At 43.0% G+C, this 24,816-nt stretch overlaps 1 protein-coding gene across 3 annotated transcripts in view; it reads left to right on the forward strand.

Annotated features, from left to right (window-relative positions):
* The window catches only part of usp15 (ubiquitin specific peptidase 15), a 131,576-nt gene that overhangs the window by 96,092 nt on the left and 10,668 nt on the right, over positions 1 to 24,816 (forward strand). For all 3 annotated transcript variants that reach the window (XM_086009422.1, XM_086009419.1, XM_086009421.1), the window contains 7 exons: positions 6,391 to 6,474; positions 6,568 to 6,662; positions 9,601 to 9,792; positions 11,610 to 11,725; positions 19,834 to 20,112; positions 22,852 to 22,922; positions 23,708 to 23,823. In XM_086009422.1, the coding sequence (XP_085865548.1) occupies positions 6,391 to 6,474; positions 6,568 to 6,662; positions 9,601 to 9,792; positions 11,610 to 11,725; positions 19,834 to 20,112; positions 22,852 to 22,922; positions 23,708 to 23,823 (953 nt within the window). The remainder of the gene's footprint in view (positions 1 to 6,390; positions 6,475 to 6,567; positions 6,663 to 9,600; positions 9,793 to 11,609; positions 11,726 to 19,833; positions 20,113 to 22,851; positions 22,923 to 23,707; positions 23,824 to 24,816) is intronic.

A 24,816-nucleotide genomic window follows, 5' to 3' on the forward strand; every position in this document is an offset into this window, starting at 1 on the left:
AACATAGTGTCAATCCTACAGGACCACTTAGACCCCACACCGCTGCTGATAGCGGAAAGATTTTAAGTTTCACAAAAGGAACCAGCATAAAGATGAAAGTAATGCTGAGTATGTAACAGAACTGCGCAAGCTATCGAAACACTGCCAGTTTGGAACGGGACTAGCAGATATTTTAAGGGACAAGTTTGTGTGTGGGCTTCAAAGTGAAGGAACCCAGAAACGGCTTCTATCAGAAAAGGATCTTACGCTGGACAAGGCTGTCAGCATGGCAGTATCACACGAAGCAGCAGCACGGGGCGCGGCAGAGATACAACGGAGACCGCAAGAATATGGCACAAATGAAATGTCATACGGAACAGCGAAGTGCTATCGCTGCGGCAGAACAACACACGACCATAAGGATTGCTGGTTCAAGGACCAAGTGTGGAAAAGTAGGACACATAGCAAGAGTCTGCAGGTCGGAAAAGAAAACCAGCAGCAAGAAATCCCCACAGGAGAAGTACAAGAAGGTACATAAGGTGACGGAGAGTAGTGCAGACGAACAGAAAAGTGATACAGACTCTGGAAGCAAGGAGCTGGGTTGTCTGAAACTACATAATGTGATCAAAACGGAGGATCACCAAACTATCTGGGTCACGCTCAAGATAGCCGGAGTCCAAGTGAAAATGGAATTGGACACAGGATCAGCCCTAACGGTCATAAACCGAAGGGACTACAAGCGGCTATTCTCACATATACCCTTGAGAGATACAGAGATTGTCTTGAAGACGTACACGGGGCAAAAAGTCTACCCCAAAGGAAAATTAAGGGTGAACGTTATATATAACGGCAAGGAAACACCAAAAATGGACCTATATGTATTGCCAGATGGAGGACCACCACTACTAGGACGTGAATGGATCCGGAAGATACAGCTAGATTGGCATTCCATACAAGCACTGACTAGATGCCAAAAAGGATGACGACGTCACACCTGGACGACTGTCAAAAATGCTAACTGACGCACAAGAAGTGTTCCAGGAGGGACTCTGAACACTAAAAGGCATAACAGCGACGATCAAAATAGAGGAAAATGCAAGCCCAAAGTTTTTTAAGGCCAGACCAGTGCCTTATGCGATCCGCCCAGCCGTCGAAGCAGAGCTGGATGGTTTGGAACGTTCAGGAGTACTGTCCAAAGTGGACTGGAGCGAGTGGGCTACACCCATCGTTCCTGTAATGAAGAGGTCGTTGAGTAATACGCCTGGGGAACCAAAGAAGGTTCGCATCTGTGGGGACTTTAAGGTGACAGTGAACCCAGTCCTTCACACGGTACAATATCCGCTTCCGCGGATTGAAGATATTTTCGCCTCGCTATCTGGAGGGAAACGCTTCACTAAGATTGATCTGGCCCAAATGGAAGTAGAAGAAGCCTCGAAACAGTACCTCACGATCAACACTCATAAAGGTCTCTACCAATACAACCGGCTGGTGTTCGGGGTAGCATCAGCTCCGGCTATTTGGCAAAGGGCAATGGATCAAGTCCTGCAAGGGATTCCAGGGACCCAGTGTTATTTGGACGACATCCTGGTCACGGGCAAAAATGACAGTGCTCACCATGCCAACCTGGAGCAGGTGCTCACTAGATTGAAGGAATATGGGCTCTGAGCTAATCGCCACAAATGCGAGTTTTTCCAGAAGCAGATCTCGTATTGTGGCCACGTTATTGATGAAGAGGGGTTACATAAGTCCCCTGAAAAGATTGAGGCAGTAGTCAAGGCTCCAGCACCGGAAAATGTGTCACAACGGAGGTCGTTCCTCGGGCCGGTGAACTACTACCATAAGTTCTTGCCGAATTTGTCTACAGTACTACACCCACTGAACACCCTACTGCAAATGGGGGTACCATGGAAGTGGAATGACGAATGTAAACGAGCTTTCCAGAAGTGCAAAGAATTGATCACATCAAAAGAGGTGTTGGCTCATTTCAACCCAGCACTACCAATTCGGTTGGCGTGTGATGCATCACCCTATGGCATTGGAGCGGTGCTGTCGCACAAATTCCCGGATGGCTCGGAGAGGCCAGTAGCCTTTGCATCTCGGTCACTAACCTCAGCCGAGCGTAACTACGCCCAGATTGACAGGGAGGCCCTCAGCCTAGTGTGGGGAGTGAAAAAGTTCAACCGCTATCTGCACAGGCAGAAGTTCACCTTGCTGACTGACCACCAACCACTTGTCTCCATCTTTAATCCAAAGAAGGGCGTTCCGGTGATGACTGCGCAACGGCTACAAAGATGGTCCCTTTTTCTAGGGGCGAACCAATATGAAATCGAGTATAAGGGCACGAAACAGCATGGAAACGTTGATGGGCTATCACGCCTGCCACTGCCTACTGCGGAGGAAGCACCAGCAGTGGACCCTGTCGAAATATTTTATTCGACTATAATTGAACGCTTGCCAGTAACTAACGCTGATATAGAGAAGGAGACCCGAAATGACCCGACACTGTCTCGGGTATATGACTTGACGGTGAAGGGATGGCCAACACATGGCGACTCACTGTTGCCAGCATTCTCATCCAGAAGAGAACAGCTGTCAGTATGCCAGGGGACCTTGATGTGTTGATCCCGAGTGGTAATTCCACCCAAGTTAAGGGAGAGAGTGCTCAATGAGCTCCACGAAGGCCATCTGGGAGGGGTGAAAATGAAAAGCCTTGCTAGGGCTTATGTGTGGTGGCCGGGGATCGATCAGCAAATCGAGGACCTGACAAAGAGCTGCTCAGGATGCCAGAAGGTCCAAAATGCACCACCGCATGCCCCTCTACACCCATGGGAGTGGCCCTCATCTCCATGGCAATGGGTGCATATTGATTTTGCTGGTCCATTCATGGACTCAATGTTTTTAATAGCCGTGGATGCGCACTCAAAATGGCCTGAGATGATCAAAATGTCCTCCACCACCACGGAGAAAACTATTGCAGTCCTACGGACCATATTTGCCAGGAACGGCTTGCCAGAGCAGATTTGCTCTGATAACGGACCACAGTTTGTGTCCGAAGAGTTTTGGAAATTTATGAAAAGGAATAGGGCAAGGCATTACACATCCGCCCCGTATCATCCAGCCACAAATGGATTGGCTGAGAGGTTTGTACAAACCTTTAAAAAAGCAGTAAGGGCCATGTGCGATGACGACGTTCCACTGCAGCATAAGGTGGACAATTTCCTGTTAGCCTACAGAAATGCGACACATGCAGTCACCAACCAGACCCCGGCCATGATGTTCTTTAACCGAAGGTTGAGATCTCGTCTGGATTTGCTCAGACCAAATGTACAAAGAGATGTTGAGAATAAGCAATTCCAGCACATCAATGAGAAGCCGACAAGGAGCTTCAATGTAGGGCAACCAGTCTTGGCCCGCGACTACCGAACCGAGAAATGGCAACCAGGAACGATATGCACACGGCAGGGGCCACTAATGTACACAGTGGATGTTGGGGAGAACATTGTGAGACGCCATGTTGACCAGATCCTAGAGTCACAGGAACGAGTCAACCCCATGTCTCGCGTACCTGGTGATGAACCCGACACACAGGTAGCATCTACCCCAGAAACAGTAGCATCAGAAGCTGATGAACCAACCGACGACAGGGGGCCAGAATCGCCTCCACACCAAGAGCAAGACACTCAGGAAAGGCGCTATCCAGAAAGGATCAGGAAGCCGCCCCAAAGACTGAATTTATAAATGGACTATTTTCAGTTAATGTTGCATGTTAAAAGTGTTAATTGTAATTAGTTGATATTTAATTATTAAATGAATGTTATGGTACTGTTAATCTAAAAGGGGAGGAATTGTAGTGTATGTACCTTTAAGGGGAGAACTACTTTTTACAGCTCCTGTATAATGTAGTACCGGCAGTGACCACACCTGTATATAAACCCTGAGTAGGGATCTGTACGTTTAGTTTTAGAGTAACCCTCATCCAGTAAACACCTGTTGATTGTTCCCTGCAGTCTCTTGTCAAGTTATTGAAGGACACCAACCTCAAGATACACGGATTTAACAGTTATGGTTGCATTTTTTTTAAATATAGAAGGTGATCATCTATCCATACAACAGATTCAATAACAGCTTGCATTTATATAGTACTTTTAAGGTGCTAAATGTCCTGAAGCCCTTTACAGAGAAATAAGAGGAGGAGAATAGACTTAAGTCCATGGGAGAGAAATTTGCAGGCAGGATTGACGTAAAGATCAAAAAGTTGGAGAAGTAGAGAGGCCGGAGGGGTTTAGAGAGTAGAGACTGAAGGTTCTGCTATTAATGGTGGAGCGAAGAGAGGCAGGGTGGAGGGGGATGCACAGGAGGCCGGTATCAGAAGACTGAAAGGTGCTGGAGCAAGTTGCAGAGGTAAGGAGGAGCGACGCCATGATGGGATTTGAAGAGGCGAATGCAGATTGTCACATTTCGCGATCTTTTGAGAGCATAACGTATTCACACAAATTTTTTTAAAAAGTGGGGTGTCTGAGACAGTAGGTAGTTAAGATGCTAATGAGCTAGCTTTGATGAGGTTTTTTCACAGACTATCAATAATCAATTTGTTAGCTTGTCTGGGTAAACACCTCAATCCCATTGTATTGGAAAGTCTTTAATCCCATTTTCTAGCCGTAATCAGCAAGAGACATGAGACTGATGGGCACAGAAGTGTGCCAGGATAGTTGGGTTTAAAGAGAAAGCTGTGAGAGCTTTCATTAAGGCCAAAAGGTGAGAAATACTGGAGAATATTTGTAAGCCAGCCTAAGTCACATAAGACGGCCCACTGTTGTGACGTTCTTTGTATTATACCAAAATACGTTGTCTGGTTTTAATTACTTGAGTCCAATCATTGCTGCTGCCCTGTGCGTTCTCCTTGCTGTGAAATAAAGTGACGTAACAATCCGTTTCTGGCTTTGTCTCGCCAAATGTGTGCTCAGTCCACCTCCAGAGATTGAAGCAGTACATGTGTGAAAGACTCTCATCCCGTTCAGATCATGAGGAAGATGAAAGGCCAGCAGGAAGAGCTTGGGATTAATCATGTCTTGAGGTGACAAAAGCACAGAGTAGGGTTTGAGCGGACGAATGGCCGATGTGCAGCGGAGGCAAGGCAGTGTTGTTGTGTAGCTGGAAGTAAATGGGCTCGGTGATGGGGACTGAAGCTTAGCTCGAGGTCAAACACGACACTGAGGTTGCACGTGATTTTATTCAGTGAGAGTGAATGGCTGGCTGGGAGGGAGGGAGGAAGATGGAGTCTGGTAAGGAAGCAGAATTTATGGTAGTTACCAAAAATAATTGTTTCGGTCACCCCCCCATGTCCAGCTGAAGAAAGCGTGACTTATCCAAGACTTAATATTGGCCAGGCAGTCTGACAGCACCAAAGTTGTTATGGTGTTGACCAACGTTCCTGCTAAGCTGCGCAGCCGCGCGGCAGTGTGAAGGTCCCGCGCAAGGCCGGTCACCGGCTTCTACAGGGAATAAACCGCGCATGTACGAAAATTTGAATGAGCCGTGCACCCAGTTAAAGGGACCGTCCACTTTATTAAAAAAAAAAAAAAAAAAAATTAGGGGGAACATTGATGCCGACATCTGAGGTAGACTGATCCCGTGCCTGTGGATAACGTCGGCAAGAGGTAGCACGTAGATAAGCAAGAGATGGGGATCCTTTCAGGGCTCCTGAGGTGGTCGTGCAGGGGAGAAGAAAAGACGAGAAAGCAGAAGCATGAAATGTAGCTGTATTTGGAGTAAGTTGAGAGTAGATATAACCTGAGCTATTTTATAATGATTGGAGTTTGTTTATGTAATTGTTACACTTGAACTCAAAAGAAAAGAAAGACTTGTATTTATATAGTACCTTTCACGACCTCAGGACATCCCAAAGCACTTTCCAGCCAATGAAGTACTTTTTGAAGTGTCATCACTGTTGTAATGTAGGAAACACGGCAGCCAATTTGTGCACGGCAAGCTCCCACAAACAGTAATGTGATAATGACCAGATAATCTGTTTTAGTGATGTTGATTGAGAGATAAATATTGGCCAGGACACCGGGGATAACTCCCCTGCAGGTCTTCGAATTAGTGCCGTGGAATCTTTTACGTCCACCTGAGAGAGCAGATGGGGCCTCGGTTTAACATCTCATCCGAAAGACGGCACCTCCGACAGTGCAGCGCCCCCTCAGCACTGCACTGGAGTGTCAGCCTAGATTTTTGTGCTCAAGTCTCGAGTGGGACTTGAACCCACAACCTTCTGACTCAGAGATGAGGGTGCTTCCCACTGAGCCATGGCTGACACACAAACCTCCACCAGCATGCATTTCACGTGAGCATTTTTGCTGATGCTGATATATTAAATATCGGTTTAACGGAAGTTCTTCTGTTTTCTTTCAGTATAAAGTAGTTGTTCCTAAAATCGGCATTATTTCAGATCTGTGTGCGGCACTGTCTACTCTATCAGATGTTGCTGCAGACAAAGTAAGAATCGGAGTTATTCCAATTTTGAATAATTCAGTTTTTTTTTTACTTTTGTCATAATTGTTGACCATTTTTCTTGTGCTTTGTATTCAGATGGTTGTCACAGATATATACAACCACCGATTCCATAGAATATTTTCTGTGGATGAAAACCTGAGTAGCATCATGGAAAGAGATGATATTTTTATGTAAGTAATTGTGTAACTCTTAACTACTTTTTAGAATAGTATTGTGGCTTGTTTGTTCCAACATCTAACTCCTGCCTCTAACCAAGTGCTTGGCTGCACATACTTGCAGTGAAAGAGAAAGGCCCTGAAATTACACTGTGAATATTAGTATCTTAACACATTTGTCTGGAGTTAATGTGTTTATTTTAAACATGGTTGAAGGCCCAAATGCCACACTGGATAATAGAGACTTGACATTTTCCCAGACAAATTCCAGATGCAGTTATATACAGAAGAGTGTGTTTCATAATAAGCGGAAACTCTGTTACAGGTAGCAACAACTCGCAGCCTTTCACCTCTTCCTGGTTTTATTGCACACGCCCACCCTTCCCTTCCCTTCCCCAGCCACAAGTCCACCTGCCGACAGGCCAACTTTCAGGATTGTTATACACAGGTTAGCACCTCCATTAAAACAATGGACAAATGAATTGATAACTTGCATTTATACAGTGCCTTTAACGCAGTAAAATGTCCCAAGGCGCTTCATAGGAGCGATTATCAAACTCGTAATACTTGAACTGGATAATTTGATGGCCAAACTGCTCTTGGGTGATGAGCTGGTTTTATGATTGGTTGAGACTTGTTTTTACTATTCAGCTGAAGGGCAGACCTCTGTCATCACTTGTAACTACTCGCCCCAAACAACAAATATGTTCCCCCTCCGTACTACCCATGACATACAGAAGTAATTGCATCTCTGATTGTACCTCTTAGGAGCTCTTTTTCCATGCAGCCTTTTACTCTTGGCCCTTAAGCACTTCAAAACAGACAAAAATAAATAATGCCTCACGCAGAGCAGTCCACATCTACCTGTGCATAGGAGTGACTTGTGCAAGGGACTTTTATTGCACAGCACTGGAAATTGGTTTTTAAAATTGCATTTATATAGCACCTTTCACGACCTCAGCCTTTGACGTGTAGTCACTGTTGTAATGTAGGCAAGCTACAATCAAGTTTAGATCTTTCCATTGTTGCATTGATTGCGGAATTAATTAATTTTAACAGCATCACAGATACAGAATTACTGCTATCATTTTAAAATATTCACAAATCTACAAGAAATGCTAACATTTCTTCAGACCAGCTAACAGACACTGCTGTGACTATTCCACCAGAGGGAGCTCAACAGCTCACAGTACCAATGCAAGAAAGGCTTCTTATATTTATATTGCATCCCTTGACAATCTGTTGCCCACAGCCAGATTTGAAATAAAGAAATAAGATGAACGATCAGTTAATCCGTTTTAGGAGGTGTTTGTTGAGGGGGGAAAGGGTTGACCAGATCACCAGGAAAAGTGCCTCCTCCTCTACAAAAGTGCCGTAGCATCTTTTACTGTGCACTTAAACCAGCAGAACAGGTAGACAGGAACTTCATTGTAACTTTTCATCCAAAAGGCAGCACCTCCAACACTGCAGCACTCCTTCAGTACTTCACTTGAGTGTCAGTTCCTAGAGTGGGTCTTGAACCCGTAGGCAAAGGAGCATTACCAACTGAGCCAAACTGACATTTGCAGCCAAGCCACAAACATCAATATTCGTTTTCATTCAATATTTTCAAAATTCAGAGTAATACATTGCTTCAAACATACCGATCAGAATCAGTGTTATCAAACAGTTTTAAGGAATACTTCATGACACAATGAAGATGTCTAAAATCTGGTAGAAATCCTGGAAATGTATTAAGGTTGGTTCTAGTAATCATGATTCATTCCAATGTTATTGTGAAAAGGGCAGCTATTTACTGTGGAAAAGATAGTTATTTCACACGTTTCACTGTCCCCAGCTGATGTAATTTTAGGGTATTTTAATGAGTTAATAGGTTTTTTTCCCTAATTTCACTTACCTAAAGTAGCACAGCTTTCTCGAACAACGACCTGTTCATTTTTCATAGGATATACAGCACAGAAACGGGCCATTCGACCCAACCAGTCCATGCCGGCGTTTATGCTCCACTCGAGCCTCCTCCCGTCTTTCCTCGTCTAACTCTATCAGCATAACTTTCTATTCCCTTCTCCCTCATATGCTTGTCTAACCGCCCCTTAAATGCATCTTTACTATTCACTTCAACCACTCCCTGTGGCAGCGAGTTCCACATTCTCACCGCTCTCTGGGTAAAGAAGTTTCTTCTGAAGTCCCTATTTGATTTCTTGGTAACTGTCTTATATTGATGGCCTCTAGTTTTGCTCTTCCCCACAAGTGGAAACACACTCTCTCTATCTACTCTATCAAAACCTTTCATGATTTTAAAGACCTCTATTAGGTCACCCCTCAGCTTTCTTTCAAGAGAAAAGCGACTCAGCCTGTTCATCCTTTCCTGATAGGTATACCCTCGCATTTCTGGTATCATCCTTGTGAATCTCCTCTGCACCCTCTCCAGTGCCTCTATATCCTTTTTATAATATGGCGACCAGAATTGCACACAGTACTCCGTATGGTCTAACCAAGGTTCGATACAGGTTTAGCATAACTTCACTACTTTTCAATTATATCTAGAAATAAACCCTAGTGCTTGTTTTTTTTTATGGCCTTGTTAACCTGTGTCGATACTTTGTGATTTGTCTATTTGTACTCCGAGATCCCTTTGCTCCTCTACCCCATTTAGATTCTTATTTTCCAAGTAATATGTGACCTCCCTATTTTTCTTACCAAAATGTAATACCTCATATTTATCTGTGTTGAAATTTATTTGCCAATTATATGTCCGTTCTGCAAGTTTATTAATGTCGTCTTGTGATTTGTGTACCTTTGTTTAACCACATGCCGTGATTGAGAATGATGTGGGCCATTTCAGTTCTTTACCCCCTCCAGCGATGATGATTAGCGCTTCGTTTAAACCAATAATGGATTTTTGTAGAAAAGTAATGCACATTTCAGTGAAATGCATTTTCCTTTTTTGTAGTTTTGAAGTAACTGGCAGTAGGACGGACGACACCGACACTGTAGTGATTCCAGTGTATCTACGTGAGAAGTACCGGCAGCCCAGCTATGGCCACCATAGCAACGCGTGCTTGTTTGGCCAACCCTTTATGATATCTGTGCCTAGAAACATTACTGAGGAGAAGCTCTATAACCTATTACTTATGAAAATGTGGTAAGTATCTGGCCGTTGATTATTCTCCTCATTCTGAAATCTTTTATGCTCGTCCTGTCAGGACAGCACGGGCTCTTCTATTAATAGTTTGGTTCGTGTCTTCCAATTGATTAACAATAAGAGCAGTGTGATGAAAACAATTTAGATGGAGCACTGATTGTCTGGCCCATAGGTTGGTTTTGTTCATGTTTATGCTTTTCCAGAGAAGTGTAGTAGCCTTGATTGAATCTATAAATAAACATGAGTTCCTGGCTGGAGGCAGGTTTCTGATACCCAAGGATAGTGGTCACGCCCAAACTCTCAGCCCTACACAGAAAGTTGTCCTATTGCTGCCAGCTTACACAATCTCTCGCCGAGCTAGATAAGTCAACCAACCCATATAACTTTTAGGAAGATTAAAAAGAAAGACTTGCATTTATATAGCACCTTTCACGATCTCGGGGCGTCCCAAAGAGCTTTACAGCCAATTAAGTGCTTTTGAAGTGTATTCACTGTTGTAATGTAGGAAAACTTAAGTTTGCCAAACATCAGTATACTTTCTCTGCCACCCCTCTATGTATTGCAGTTGCTGGCTCTGCACTGGAGAGAACATCATTTCCACCTTGCCCCCCCCCCCCCCCCCATGATTATGCAGATAAGCTGGCATAAGAAGGCGGATCTCCTGCTGTGGCAAAACTCTCACAAGCATAGAACATCTGTGGGGCATTTGATAATCAGAATGTGTAGGAGTTTGCAATGGTGCCAAGGCTGTTGTAGTTAAATTTTAGGAGTGGATTTGGGCAGATTTTTTGGTCTGCCGCTGGTAAATGGGTGTTTTGTGAAATGAAAAATGCTGGAAACACTCAGCAGGTCATTCAGCATCTGTGGAGAAAGCAGTCAAACGTTTCAGGTGTGGCCCCTTCAACAACAAACAATATACAGGAAACTTTTTTTTATCCGGCACGGACAGGACCGACGTGGTGCCAGTTCATCAAAAATTCCGGATAACCGAACGCTATAGTAAAAGATACGGAGCTGAGAGCTCCGTATAAAGCAACAAACCCTTTAAAGTAGTGCTTCACAGGAGCGCAATCAGACAACATTTGATATCGAGCCACATAAAATATTAGGACAGGTGACCAAAAGCTTGGTCAAAGAGGTAGGTTTTAAAGAGTATCTTAAAGATGCAGAGTTAGGTCGAGGCTTAGGGAGGGAATTCCAGGCCTTGGGGCCTAGGCAGCTGAAGGCACGGCCGGCCACGGTGGCCAATTCAGCAGAACTCCTGAAGGGTCCGCGCCTGAAACGTTAACTTGCCTGTTCTGTCCACAGATGTTGCCTGACCTGCTTAGCTTTTCCTGCATTTTCTGTTTTTATTTGTTTCACATTTCTGACATTTGCAGTTTTTCTTTTTGCTTTTTGTGCATTATGTGAACTGAGCTTGGGTTGCCGCAACCTCTTTGGGCGTTTAATTCACACCTCAAAACTGCCACCATCCTGCACAAATTAACCACATGTATTAAGATTCTATCAGAATGACTGCTAGTAAAAAAAAAAAAAATGTCTCATTGATAATTTAAGACTGATTTGTCCCAGCAATGCATAGGGGGAGCTCTGAACTCCCCTAAACTGAAGCATTAAAGCTTCTATGGGCTGTAAGGGGTTGGGAGAGGGACGTGGACCCTACAGATTAAAGGGCTCAAAACTCGCGACAGTTCATACCTTCAAGCCTGAGATTTTATTTCACATTTCTTTTTGTTAAGTACACATTAATCAGTAGTTAAAAACAAGTTGAGTTTTCTGAAATACTTTTTTTTTTGTTCCTGTTTCTTTGATTCTAGCCGATATGTTAGAACCTGTAATGAAAATGAAGATGAAGAAGGAAGCCATCATTTTTCCAAAGACCTTGGAATCAATGGCAATGGGCAAAATGGTGTACACGAGGAGGGATCTCCAAGTAAGGCTCGAGTGTTTCTAACTTGGAAATGTTAAATCTTAATGAGGACTTTGTGGCTATCCTTTGGCAAAATCGTCCCCTTCCCTGCGGATCTGTGTAAAATACGAGTGCTAATGTACTGATTGGTGTAGTCACATTTATAGGCCAATATTTAGCCATAGTATTTGCACATAAGAAATACATTTGTGGTTTGATAACAACCACTTGCATTTATATCGTGCCTTTAACACAGGAGCGTTGTCCAGCAAAATTTGACACCGAGCCACATAGAGATATTAGGGCAGATTGGTCAAAGGTAGTTTTAAGGAGCGTCTTAGAGGAGGAGAGAGAGGCGGGAGTTCCAGAGCTTATGGCATCGGCAGCTGAAGGTACGGCCGCCAGTGGTGGAGCGATTAAAATCGGGGATGCGCAAGAGGCCAGAATTGGTGGAGCGCAGACATCTCGGAAGGTTGGAGGAGGTTACAGAGATAGGGAGGGGGGAGGCCATAGAGGGATTTGGGGGAAAAAAGGATGAGTATTTTAAAATCGAGGCGTTGCCGGACCAGGAGCCAATGTAGGTCAGTGAGCACAGGGGCGATGGGTGAACAGGACTTGGTGCGAGTTAGGATACGGGCAGCAGAGTTTTGGATGACCTTAAGTTTATGGAGGGTGGAAGATGGGAGGCCAGCCAGGAGTACTTTGGAATAGTCAAGTCTAGCAGTACTTTTGTTTAGATGAATAATAATTTAGAATCCCTGGTTTGATTTTATTTTATAATCTGTGTTAGATACCAAAGTCTACAGAACCCAATGTTCCAATAAATTGTACAACAAAAAAGGCAACATTTACCCATGTTTGATACTGTTCTGTTTCTGTCCATGTACCATTCAGGCTGTCAAATGGTGTAACCCTGACTGATTATTTAGGCTGATTAGACCTACAGGCAAGTGAAATGAATAAAACTCAGAATTAAGTTATTGACATTGCCTAACACATTTTAATAAGACAACTTTGTCATATTCATAATTGTAGCTAAGCTGAATGAATCTTTGTCATTGGTTTTGTGTCTCTCTCTGAGAAGTTTACGCATTTCACTACTGGGGCTTGAGAACAGGGCAATGCCATTTTGCTTTTTACTTCAGAGTTGTGTCTACAGAGTTCCTTGCATTAGTTTCTGCAGTTAGAAATCTGTTACATTTTTTCTTTGCTGAATGGAGGTGTTCTGCTGGAACGTTTTATTGCCAGTCTCTGTTCTCCCCCTCATCTCTGAATCATAGAATTTTACAGTACAGCGGGAAACCATTTGACATTATGCTTACGTTTGGCTCCCTAAAAGAGCTATCCACGCAGTCTTCATCCTCTGCCCTTTCTCCACACCCTTCTATATTTTTCGTTTTCAGATATTTATTCACTTCCCGTTTAAAAGCTGTTGTGCATTCTGTTTTTGTAGCGCATTCCAAGTCCTAACTACCTTCTGTATTTTTTTAAAATCTTCTAACTTCTCCCTTCATTCTTTTAATGCTGACCTTAAATTTATGGCCCCTCATTCGTGACTTAACAATCAGTGGGGAATAGGTTTTCTCCATTTACCTTATCACAACCCTTCATAATGCCAACTTGCCACATCATCAATAAAATATACGGAGGCATATTTCAACCAAATTATGTTGATTAATTCCCATTTTAAAGAAACACAGTGGAATTGGAAGCTGTACATTTATCCACGATTAACAGTACTGCACAACATCAGCAGCTTAAAAGCATTTCATAAGTGGCCCTTCACCTGCTGGATGCTATCTTTGTATCTAGTTTGCTAAAATCTAATGGAGATTTTTGTCAGAATATTTGGACTTTATCTGTAAAGATAACAGCTCATAATGAGTGAGGTTTTTTTCAGGAGACACGGAGGTGGTTCTCGAGCATATGAAGTAATCTGTTGTCATTTAGAATTATTTGAACACGTCAAATGAAGAAACAAAGAATTAAAAATCACTTATTAGCACTTGTTCCTATATATGACAAGATAGTGTGTGTCTCTGAACCAAACCTGCTTTGCATTTTGAGTACATTCTAAAAGTTAGGCAATACATATTCAATTACCGTACTTTTATCTGCATCATATTTCAACTGCTTCACTTTCTGAGCAGTTCCGTCAGTAGCATTGTCTGACGGCAGTGACATGCAGTCATACGGAGGAAGGTTGTGAGTGGCCACCTTTCCAACTGAATGTTTTATGAAATCTTTTTTTAAATGCAAAACTATATTGAAAGGTTGAAAAAAGCTGTAGATTTTGCTGCAGAAAAAACACCCTGGACACAATCTGAAAGCGAGAGGCAGAGTGATTATACCCCAGTCTTTAAAACACACAAAAATCAGATTGATGCCAGTGGTGTTTCTCTGTCAGTACAGTACAACTTAGTTCAGATTAACTCACATAAGGTGTGTCTGATGAAGCTAATTCACATATTTCCACTACATAACAAAAAGCATGCATCTTGTGTTCTTGCCGCTTTTTAATGGAAATAATGATTATAGATCATTTAAAAGACTACATTAATTTTAAGAACATAAGAAATAGGAGCCAGGAATAGGCCATTCAGCCCCTCGAGTCTGTTCTGCCATTCAATAAGATCATGGCTGATCTTCTACCTCATCTCCACTTTCCTGCACTATCCCCATATCCCTTGATTCCCTTAATATCCAAAAACCTATCGATCTCTGTCTTGAATATACTCATGGTGTGGAGATGCCGGTGTTGGACTGGGGTGGACAAATGTAAGAAGTCACACAACAGCAGGTTATAGTCCAACAGTTTTATTTGAAATCACAAGCTTTCGGAGCGCTGCTCGTTCGTCAGGTGAAAGCTTGTCATTTCAAATAAAACTGTTGGGACTATAACCTGGTGTTGTGTGACTTCTTACATTTGAATATACTCAATGACTGAGCCTCCACCGCCCTCTGGGGTAGAAAATTCCAAAGATTCACCACCCTCTGAGTGAAGAAATTCCTCCTCATCTCAGTCCTAAATGGCCGACCCCTTATTCTGAGACTGTGACCCCCTGGTTCTAGACTCCCCAGCCAGGGAAAACATCCTCCCTGCATCTACCCTGTCAAGCCCTGTAAGAATTTTGTATGTTTCAATGAGATCACCTCTCATTCTTCTAAACGCTAGAGAATATAGGCCTAGTCTACTCAATCTGTCCTCATAGGACAATCCCCCCATCCCAGGAACCAGTCTGGTGAACCTTTGTTGCACTCTCTCTATGGCAAATATATCCTTCCTTAGGTAAGGAGACCAAAACAATATAACTTAAATCTTGAAAATGGAAATGGTGCTGGAGAAACCACCTTGGCTTCTTTGAGGATGCTGTGCAGTAGATGGTGGTGGTACTACTTATGATAGTCTTTTTAACTTTCAGAAAGCTTCTGATAAAATGCTACATGAATGGCTTCTAAGTAAACAAATTCTCAGCAATTCAAGATCAAATCAAAAGGGAATTGGATAAATACTTGAAGGGTAAAAAATTTTTGCAAGGCTATAGGGCGGGGGGGAGAGCAGGGGAGTGGAACTAATTGGATAGCTCTTTCAAAGAGCCGTCATGATTCTATGAAATCAGAGAACAAACTGGCCAAATTTACAAAATGAAGGGTAATTATGAGGTGTTTGAATGGGAGGGAGTGTTGGGTGGAATCCTCAAGGGTCAGTATTGTATTCTTGTTCCCAATCAATATAAATGACCTGGATACCGAAACCAATCATGAGATAATCAGATTTGTTCTAAAAATAGGGATCAGTGGAAACAGAGTATGCAGGAAAGGATTTAGAACAGTTATACAACAAAAACTTGCATTTGTATAGCACCGTTAACATAGTAAAACATTCCAAGGCGCTTCACAGGAGCGTTATCAAACCAAAATTGACAATTAAGTAGACACACACACAATTCAATTTAAGACTAATAATTATTGCACATAGGTTGAAATCTGTGGGATACAAGTATATACAATAGATGGAATTAAATTAGTGGAAGCAGGCTTAGAAAGGGACCTGGGATTAATAATAGAGCTATCACTTTCAATGCCTGGACAATGTGGAGAAGCAATTTAAAACTTCATAGAATGGTAGGGTATATAGCCAGAACAGTAGGATCTAACGCTACAGAGGTTATGCTACGACTTTACAATGCACTGACCAGACCGCACTTGAAATATGGTTTTAGTAACCATACCAGAAAAAGGTACACTTGCATTTAAAAATATGGTTACAGGGTCTTCCTTGATAACCCAATCAGTTTATTCAGTAAGCCATACAGGCTAGAAGGTCCCAGGTTCTGTCTTTGAGTTGTACTGAAGTAAGCTGATCTCAGCCTGGGATATGGCAAGGGCACAACTGGCTTCCCTGGCTTATGGAGAAGAGAATAAGCCAAAGTCCCCACGCCTGGTCGCTATCCAGCAACTCCTTTTGGAAGTGCACTTTTGTCCACGTTGTGTGTGGACATTGCTGAGATGCATCCTGTGGTTGAACAGTTCACAAGAGTATTGTTGAGATTCGGGAGGGCAACAGGCGCTTGTGAAATAATACTCCAGCAAGGTGTTAGTGTCTTAAAAATGAGAGTCAAGTGGTAAGAAGAAGAATGGGTACAGAAAAGTGATGAAGGGTGATCCAAAGGGATGAGCTATGAGGAAAGATTAGAGAAGCTTAGCAGTCCAGAAAGCAGGTAGTTAAGGAAGATGTTCTCAAAGTAGATAAAATATTAAATGGTAGAGAAGTTAAACTCAAATTATTGCTTCAAAGTAAGTCAAATAAGAAGGACCAGAGGACATGAATGGGAATTAGTAAAAAGTAACTTTGGAACAGATACAAGGAATAACGTTTTCATTCAAAGAGTGATATATTCTTGAAATAATCTGCCAAGTGAGTTAATACAAACACAATCATTGGGTTACTCAATGCAATTAGATACCATGATGGAAGAGTTAATGTACTGGAGGGATGAGCTTCAATGGGCTGAATGGCCTCTTGTCATCCTTTACTCTTGTGTTTTATGTACTTTGTGTATTAATTAAATCATATGATTTACTGTTGGCTATCAGTAATTTGTAACCCTTACCCTTGGTGCTGCTGTGTATTTCCAGTTTTAATGTTTTTCTATATAAATGTTGGCTGTGTGGTGTCATGGATGAGCGCCAAACTAAATTCTTTAACCTTAATCACAACAGTTTGAGTTAACTTACTGAAAACTAGAACTTATTTCATTCCCGTTGTATTTGTTTAAATAAAATGTTAACTGCTGATTTAGTTATCCTTCCGTAAGCTCCTCACCATTACAGTGTTTCTTAACCAGACAGCTGCCTTTTTGTTTTCTATTGTGTGATGGACGGGGGGGATAAATGACTGTTTGATCCCTATTTTAGTATTCTTGACAGTGTGGAGCTGGGTATTTAGCATGTTGTGTTCTTCCAATCCATGTAGCCTAGCCGAATGGGCGATGAATGTGCAGCTTCAGTGTGTTGAATGGCCCCTGTCAATCTAATGATCGGGATTGTAGGGTTTCATGGTGAAGACTTATTTGACCCAACCCCTCCCCAAGGGCCATCCTAAATTAGAACAGTTCCACCTGCGCTAAAGAGCACACAGTCCTAAAGATCAAATCGTGGATGATCTAACGTATCGTCACTTTGCCTTGGCTCATTGCTTTTTAGTGGAGCAGCAAATGGTGGTGGGAGGCCAAACATAGTGTGTTCGAGCTCTTCAAACTTGAACTTATCTACGTACTTAACTGTTAAGGCAAATTATATTTTTTGCATAAATACTCCAAGGTAATGTCGTTGTAGGGCTTTATCCTAGAGGTTCCATTGAAGTGTTTCAGTAAGAACTGCGACCATTTGACTTCAATACTGACCTCAACAGTGGTGTGGAGATGCCGGTGTTGGACTGGGGTGGACAAATGTAAGAAATCACACAACACCAAGTTATAGTCCAACAGCTTTATTTGAAATCACAAGCTTTCGGAGCGCTGCTCCTTTGTCAGGTGAAGTGGAGAGATGCATAAAAACACAGCTTATACAGTCAGAGAATAATGTCAGATGTTTACAGGTAATCTTTCTAACTGCCATTTATCACACCACATTGATGTAATGTTTTCCTGACTGACCTGTTTGGACACCATTTACACCTTTGATTGCTCTGATTATCTCTCTGCCGAGGTGTGATAAATGGCAGTTAGAAAGATTACCTGTAAACATCTGGCATTATTCTCTGACTATATAAGCTGTGTTTTTATGCATCTCTCCACTTCACCTGACGAAGGAGCAGCGCTCCGAAAGCTTGTGATTTCAAATAAAGCTGTTGGACTATAACCTGGTGTTGTGTGATTTCTTACATTTAACCTCAACAGTGTGTGCGTAGGAGTTGAATAATATCAGCAGATACACATTCAGTAGTCTCATTATTACATTGTGTAGGTCAATTCAGTGGTTCTCAAACTGGGGTCCGTAGAGACTTTCCAGGGGGTCCGCGACCGGAGGTAATTTCAAGTCTGCTCCTCTTTAATAAACCGACACATCAGTTCTTGCGAATTATTCTCAACGGCTGAGTTGAGCCGATTCCTCTCTCTGGCGCCACGACCCTGTGCCACCCTCCCGACACGTGATCAGAGCGCCTGCGGGGGCCCTTCAAACGCGTGCCTGAACGTGTTCACGCAAACACGTCCGATGCCACAGTGCAGCTGTTACAGCACATTGCCAGTGGGACAGTATGGCGGGGAGTCATGTTTCCAGCAGCATGTGCATGGGCACTTACCTTGGCCAGCCTGCTGACAGCTTGAAACATTGTCCAGCACTAAGTGGCTGATAGTGGCTGTTGTTGCGGAGTGCCCAGAATTCGTGATAGAAGCAGGCACACCCATCTCACTGATATCTGTTAGTAAATATCTGTTTTCTTAAAAGCATTATTAAAACATTCTTTACCTGCAGCACTTTCATAATATGAGTATTACATAATATTATAATTTAGATGGGGGGGGGTCCATGATTACTAATCCATTTGAAAAGGGGTCCTTCAGCCAAACAAGTTTGAGAACCACTGGGTTATTTCAATGCCCCACATACTGGTTGACTCAGTAACCTTTGTAAGCTATCTGTCCCTGATGTCATCAGCACCCGATATTTAAATGAAAGTGTTCACAACAGATGTGTTGAAACAATTATGATTAACTTCATTTTAAAGTTATTAATGGAGGACTCATTCTTTCATTCCGTTTTTTTAATGCATTATCAGGAATTAATTTTTATTAGTTTTCAAGTCAGCTGTTAACTTTCACGTGTCGGGAGGGTGGCACAGGGTCGTGGCGCCAGGGAGAGGAATCGGCTCAACTCAGCCGTTGAGAATAATTCGCAAGAACTGATGTGTCGGTTAATTTTCAACAACTTTTGTTTTAAAAAGAATAAAGTTATCCTAATATAACAACTAAATCAGCCTCCTTAGACCGAACCTTGCACAGATGTCCTCAGAGGCACTTGTCACTGCTCGTGTTTCCACCCAGAGCGAGAATGTTTATGGGTGTCGGGCAAATTTCGACCCTTCTGCTTAACAGTAGATGGAGGTTTATGATTTGACTTTGCCAGGTTGTGTCTGCATCAATGATAATGAACTGACCTGCCCTGTTGCAATTTGGTGTAACTAATAAAGTAATTCATCTTAATGGGGGTTAACCATACCTTTGGTGGAACTACTGTACAGACTATAATGGAGCTTTAGTGAAAACTAGGCAAACAGTAGATAATTGGAACGGTGATGAATGTTGCAAGCCTCCCAGCATCTTGCTGCTCGAATCTTGCTGTTTCTGAATTCTTAGTGGAGAATTCTGCCACCCTCGCCCCATCTCCATTTCTTGTAAAATTCACCTTAATGGAGAATTTTTTATTTCAAACCATTTTTTAAAAATTCCATCTGTGTGGTCGGCTTTCCCTCTGCTGGTCGAGAGCGCCACTGTGTTATGAGATACGTTTCAGCTTATCTACAGTGAGGGGTGACTAAACAATAAAGCTCTGAAGCAAAAGGCAGTTCGTTGCAATGAAAACCTGGTGACTGGCAGTGACTTTTGCAATGAATTCTTCCTCCTGAGCAGGTGAAATGGAGACGGATGAGCAAGACGACGAGTCCAGTCAGGATCAAGAACTTCCTTCCGAGAATGAGAACAGCCAATCGGAGGACTCTGTTGGGGGAGATAATGAGGACTCCGAAAACGGCATCTGCACTGAAGACCCTTGTAAAGGGCAGCTGTTCCAGGGACACAAAAAACAGCTCTTTACATTCCAGTTCAATAATTTGGGGAATACGGATATCAATTATGTCAAGGACGACCGGCAAATCCGATTTGAAGATAGCAGACAGATCAGACTTGATGGTAAGTCTTATAATTGACACCCTTCCACGTCAATATAGTGCAATAGGTATGTCACCTGGCAGCTCAAGCGCTGGCTGCCAGCCAGAAAGTTGCATCAAGCCTGCACACTGCTTGAAAGTCCTCAACTCACCTGGCTGTTGCTCACGAACCTCCTTGCCTTGGGGAGTGAGTCAGCCCTCCGTGTGATCGGTGGTTGGAGCACCATACAGTCGGGAAGCACTCCATCCGATCATTACCTCTGCTATGCGATGTAGCGGCATGGACAGCAGCGGTGAGAAGTTTGTGAAGCAAGCCATCTTCCTCACCCGCTTCCCCCACTAGCTGCAGCAGGATTTGTAATTCAGTATGGTTTGGAAGGACAGCAGAAAGTGTGATGAATATACAGAAACTCATTGCTGTTTATGTATTCAAAGGAAAAAAAAGGAAGACTTGCATTTCTATAGCGCCTTTCAGGACGTCCCAAAGCACTTTACAGCCAATGAAGTACTTTTGAAGTGTAGTCACTGTTGTAATGTAGGAAAGGCAACTGCCAATTGCGCACAGCAAGCTCCCACAAACAGCAATGTGATCATGACCCGATAACCTGTTTTTGTTCTATTGATTGAGGGATAAATATTGGCCAGGACGCCAGGGGTAACTCCCCTGCTCCTCTTCAAAATAGTGCCGTGGAATCTTTTACGTCCACCTGAGAGAGCAGGCGGGGGCCTCGGTTTAAAGTCTCATCCGAAAGATGGCACCTCCGCCAGTGCAGCACTCCCTCAGCACTGCACTGGAGTGTAGGCTTTTTTTTTAAAGATTGTTTTCCACTTTTCTTTCCCCATTGAAATCGTGCTGAGGTCTGATTCTACCCAGGCCCGTAGCCCTCCAATGCCTTGCCTGAATGGCCATTTTTCATTCTAGTATTAAACTGTGGGTATGGCATCACAGCCAGTTCCGAGCAGAACTCAATGAACAGCAAATCAGGAGTCGGATCCTGTTTTTTTTTAATTCCTTCCCTAGCCAGGGGATTCTGAGGTGAACTGGCCTCAGATCAGCTAACTCAACGCAGAGATCAAACCTGCGACTCATCCACTTGAACCATCAAGCCCAATTTAACGCTACGGCTGACTGGCTCTGAGTGAAGGAATATTAAACAGGGAAAAGCTCCCGTAACTATGTTCACTTGTGATGATAACTGCAACAACGGGGCCATGAAAGAATGATGGAACCAAGTTGGTTTCAACTGAAGGAGCACTTGCTTTCATGACTGATGTGTCGCCATGGAATTGTGGGCAAAATAGATGCGCCTTTGTTGCTACTTTGCATCCAAGAGCTCGTTTCAGTCTTTAACTCTTGCACGTGATGAGCTTACCTGGGATAAACCATTGGCACGAAATCGAGCTTAGTTATCACGTGAAAGTAAGCCTTGCATGTTGATATATTGTTGACGTCCTTGCACTGAGCGTTCTTTGAGAAGCCTCTTTTATCTCTGGCTGAGGTTTCTGATTCTCCATCTTGCTGCGTCTTTTGGTCAGGTGGAATCATACATGGTGCATGTCAGGTAGTCGCGTTATAGCAATAAGTGATGAGAGAATAACGCTGATAAAAGAATTGGATTTCTTCATCTCAGCCAATGCTACCATGTTAATTTGCACAGGATTTTTATGCTCGTGCAGTGTATCTCTGTTTTGTTTTGTTTCTCCCCCTCCACTTTTCTCCGGAAGACTGTTTCATTATGCGCCGTTTCATCGATGCCAGGCAGCCTCTGATACTTCATGGCCTCGACAACAATCTTAGAATCATAGAAATTTACGGCACAGAAGGAGGCCATTTGCCCCATCGTGCCGAAATAGAGCTCTCCAGCCTAATCCCACTTTCCAGCTCTTGGTCCATAGCCCTGTAGGTTACGGCACTTCCAAGTGCATATCCAAGTACTTTTTAAATGCGATGAGGATTTCTGTCTCTACCACCCTTTCAGGCAGTGAGCTCCAGACCCCCACTGGGTGGAAAAACCTCTCCCCAACTCCCCTCTAATCCTTCTACCAATTACTTTAAACCTGGTTAGTGACCTCTCTGCTCAGGGAAATAGGTCCTTCCTATCCACTCTATCTAGGACCCTCATAATTTTATACACCTCAATTAAGTCTCTCCTCAGCCTCCTCTGTTCCAAAGAAAACAACCCCAGCCTATCCAATTTTTCCTCATAGCCAGTCCTGGCAACATCCTTGTAAATCTCCTCTGTATCTATACAGTGTTGTCGGACTGTTCTGCCACTGGGGCATCACAGCTGAGCCCAAACCTATCCTTGCCTGTCATTTTTCTGGTGTGGGTCACTGGACTGGGAACCCTGTTTGATCTCCCTCCCCATCCCAGGAGTGTGTGGGCCATGTGCCTACGCACAGCCAAGCTGAGATAGGCTAGTTGCACAGACATGGGAATCAAAATGAAGGGCTTCTGGCTTGTACCTCAGTTACACACTGTGCTTACCAAGTGAGCCATCGGGTATTTTTTTAATAGTCATTCATGGGATGTAGGCGTCGCTGGCAAGGCCAGCATTTATTGCCCATCCCTAATTGCCCTTGAGAAGGTGGTGGTGAGCCGCCACCTCAAACCGCGTGTGGTGGAGGTACTTACGGATTATACCCATTACATGAGGCCACCTTGGCTGATTGATTTAAGAAATATCTATCGGTTGTATTACAAGTGTGAGTTTTGTCTAAGGTGATTTTCAGAGAGTGTTCTACCTGTTTTCACCCCCAGAGCGAACATATCTGGCATTAGACTGGGACCCTGAAATAAAGAAGCGATGCTTTGATGACAATGCAGCAGAGGTAAAATATGTACCAAGCGTGTACTAAGAACAAATGGTTACAATGGTGCTAAATAGATTTAATTTGATAATAAATTAACTGGACAAAAAGTAGCAAATACCTAGAATGTCTGTCATCCAATTTTTAAAAAGTGAGTTCTTCCGTACTTAAGGATAGTTAACCTTGCATGTGCATGCAAACCACATTGTAGATTCTCTGTCGGAACCAAACTTTAAGATAATTGCTCTAGAAAAGAATGCACAAGCTCCCTGTCAGGAGCAGCTACTCTTTCGTGACAGATTCACATCAGTTTTTTATGAGGTAAAGTTAAGTTACTTGTAAGAGAAAGAAAGCTGTTCCACTGATGTATCAGCTGTCTCGCGCTGCTACCGATGCAAAATAATCTTTTTTTTTTGAAAAAAAAAGTCCGTCATTGACCTGGATCCTGAAATTATTGAGCATCGTCCCATCTGCAATTAAACTTTGACCTCACTCTGTGTTTGCTTAACAGCCTTAAAGCAACACGGCTATACCTCAGCAGGAGAATAATGCATGGTGCATGACATGATATAGCCATCTGTCCTAAAAGCAAACCAGCATAGCATCTGTTTTACTGTGAGGCATGCCATGGAGATCACGAGTATTTTTTCAGAAATATATTTCACTGATATTGTACTACAATGCATCATTCCTTCAGGAAACATAACAAGCGTAGAGTGAGCATTCTTGTACCATAGTGGATAAAGCATTTTCCATTATAATTTTACAAACTGTAGTAAGAAATGCTTGTTTTTTTTTCAATTTAGGATTTTGAGAAGCATGAAAGCATGGAATATAGGCCTCAGAAAAAAATGTTTGTAAAGTTAAAAGACTGTATTGAACTTTTTACAACTAAAGAGAAGCTAGGTGCAGAGGACCCATGGTGAGTAGTTTGGATAGAATTGAAACTTTCCTGTACATCAGTATGTCATTGATGATGTTGCTAAATTGCTTTAACATTGGGGGAAGGCCGATTTTAATAGGATAAGGCAGGATCTGGCCAAAATGGACTGGGATCAGCTACTTGTAGGAAAATCCGCATCGGAGCAATGGGAGGCTTTCAGAAGGGAGATTGAGATCATACAATGGCAACATGTTCCCGTAAAGGTCAAGGGTGGTTCCAAAAACCACAGGGAACCTTGGATGTCAGGGGATATACGAGAATGGATTAGGAAAAAAAGGAGGGCTTTTGGTAGATACAAAAGGCTAAAGACGGAGGAAGCCCTAGAGGAGTACAAAAAGTGCAGGGGGATACTTAAAAAAGAAATTAGGAGATCAAGGAGGGGCCATGAAATAACACTGGCGAGCAAAATAAAGGAAAATCCGAAGATGTTTTATAAGTATATTAAGGGTAAGAGGATAACTAGGGAAAAAATAGGGCCCATTAGGGACAAAAGTGGCAATCTGTGTGTGGAGCCGGAAGATGTAGGAGGGGTTCTAAATGAATTTTTTGCATCTGTTTTCACTATGGAGAAGGACGATGTAGACATAGAAATAGGGCGGGGGGACTGTGATATGCTCGAACATATTAACATCGAGAGGGAGGCGGTATTGGCGGTTTTAGTTGGCCTAAAAATGGATAAATCCCCAGGCCCGGATGAAATGTATCCCAGGCTGCTGTGTGAGGCAAAGGAGGAGATTGCGGGGGCTCTAACACATATATTCAGGACCTCTCTGGCCACAGGGGATGTGCCAGAGGACTGGAGAACCGCTAATGTAGTACCATTATTCAAGAAGGGTAGTAGGGAAAAACCGGGGAACTACAGGCCAGTGAGCCTAACGTCAGTGGTAGGAAAATTATTGGAAAAAATCCTGAGGGACAAAATTTGTCTCCACTTGGAGAGGCAAGGATTAATCAGGGATAGTCAACATGGCT

Source organism: Somniosus microcephalus, chromosome 16 (assembly GCF_052327205.1).
Source record: "Somniosus microcephalus isolate GS21.2 chromosome 16, FLI_Smic_1.0, whole genome shotgun sequence".
Classification (NCBI taxonomy): Eukaryota; Metazoa; Chordata; class Chondrichthyes; order Squaliformes; family Somniosidae; genus Somniosus; species Somniosus microcephalus.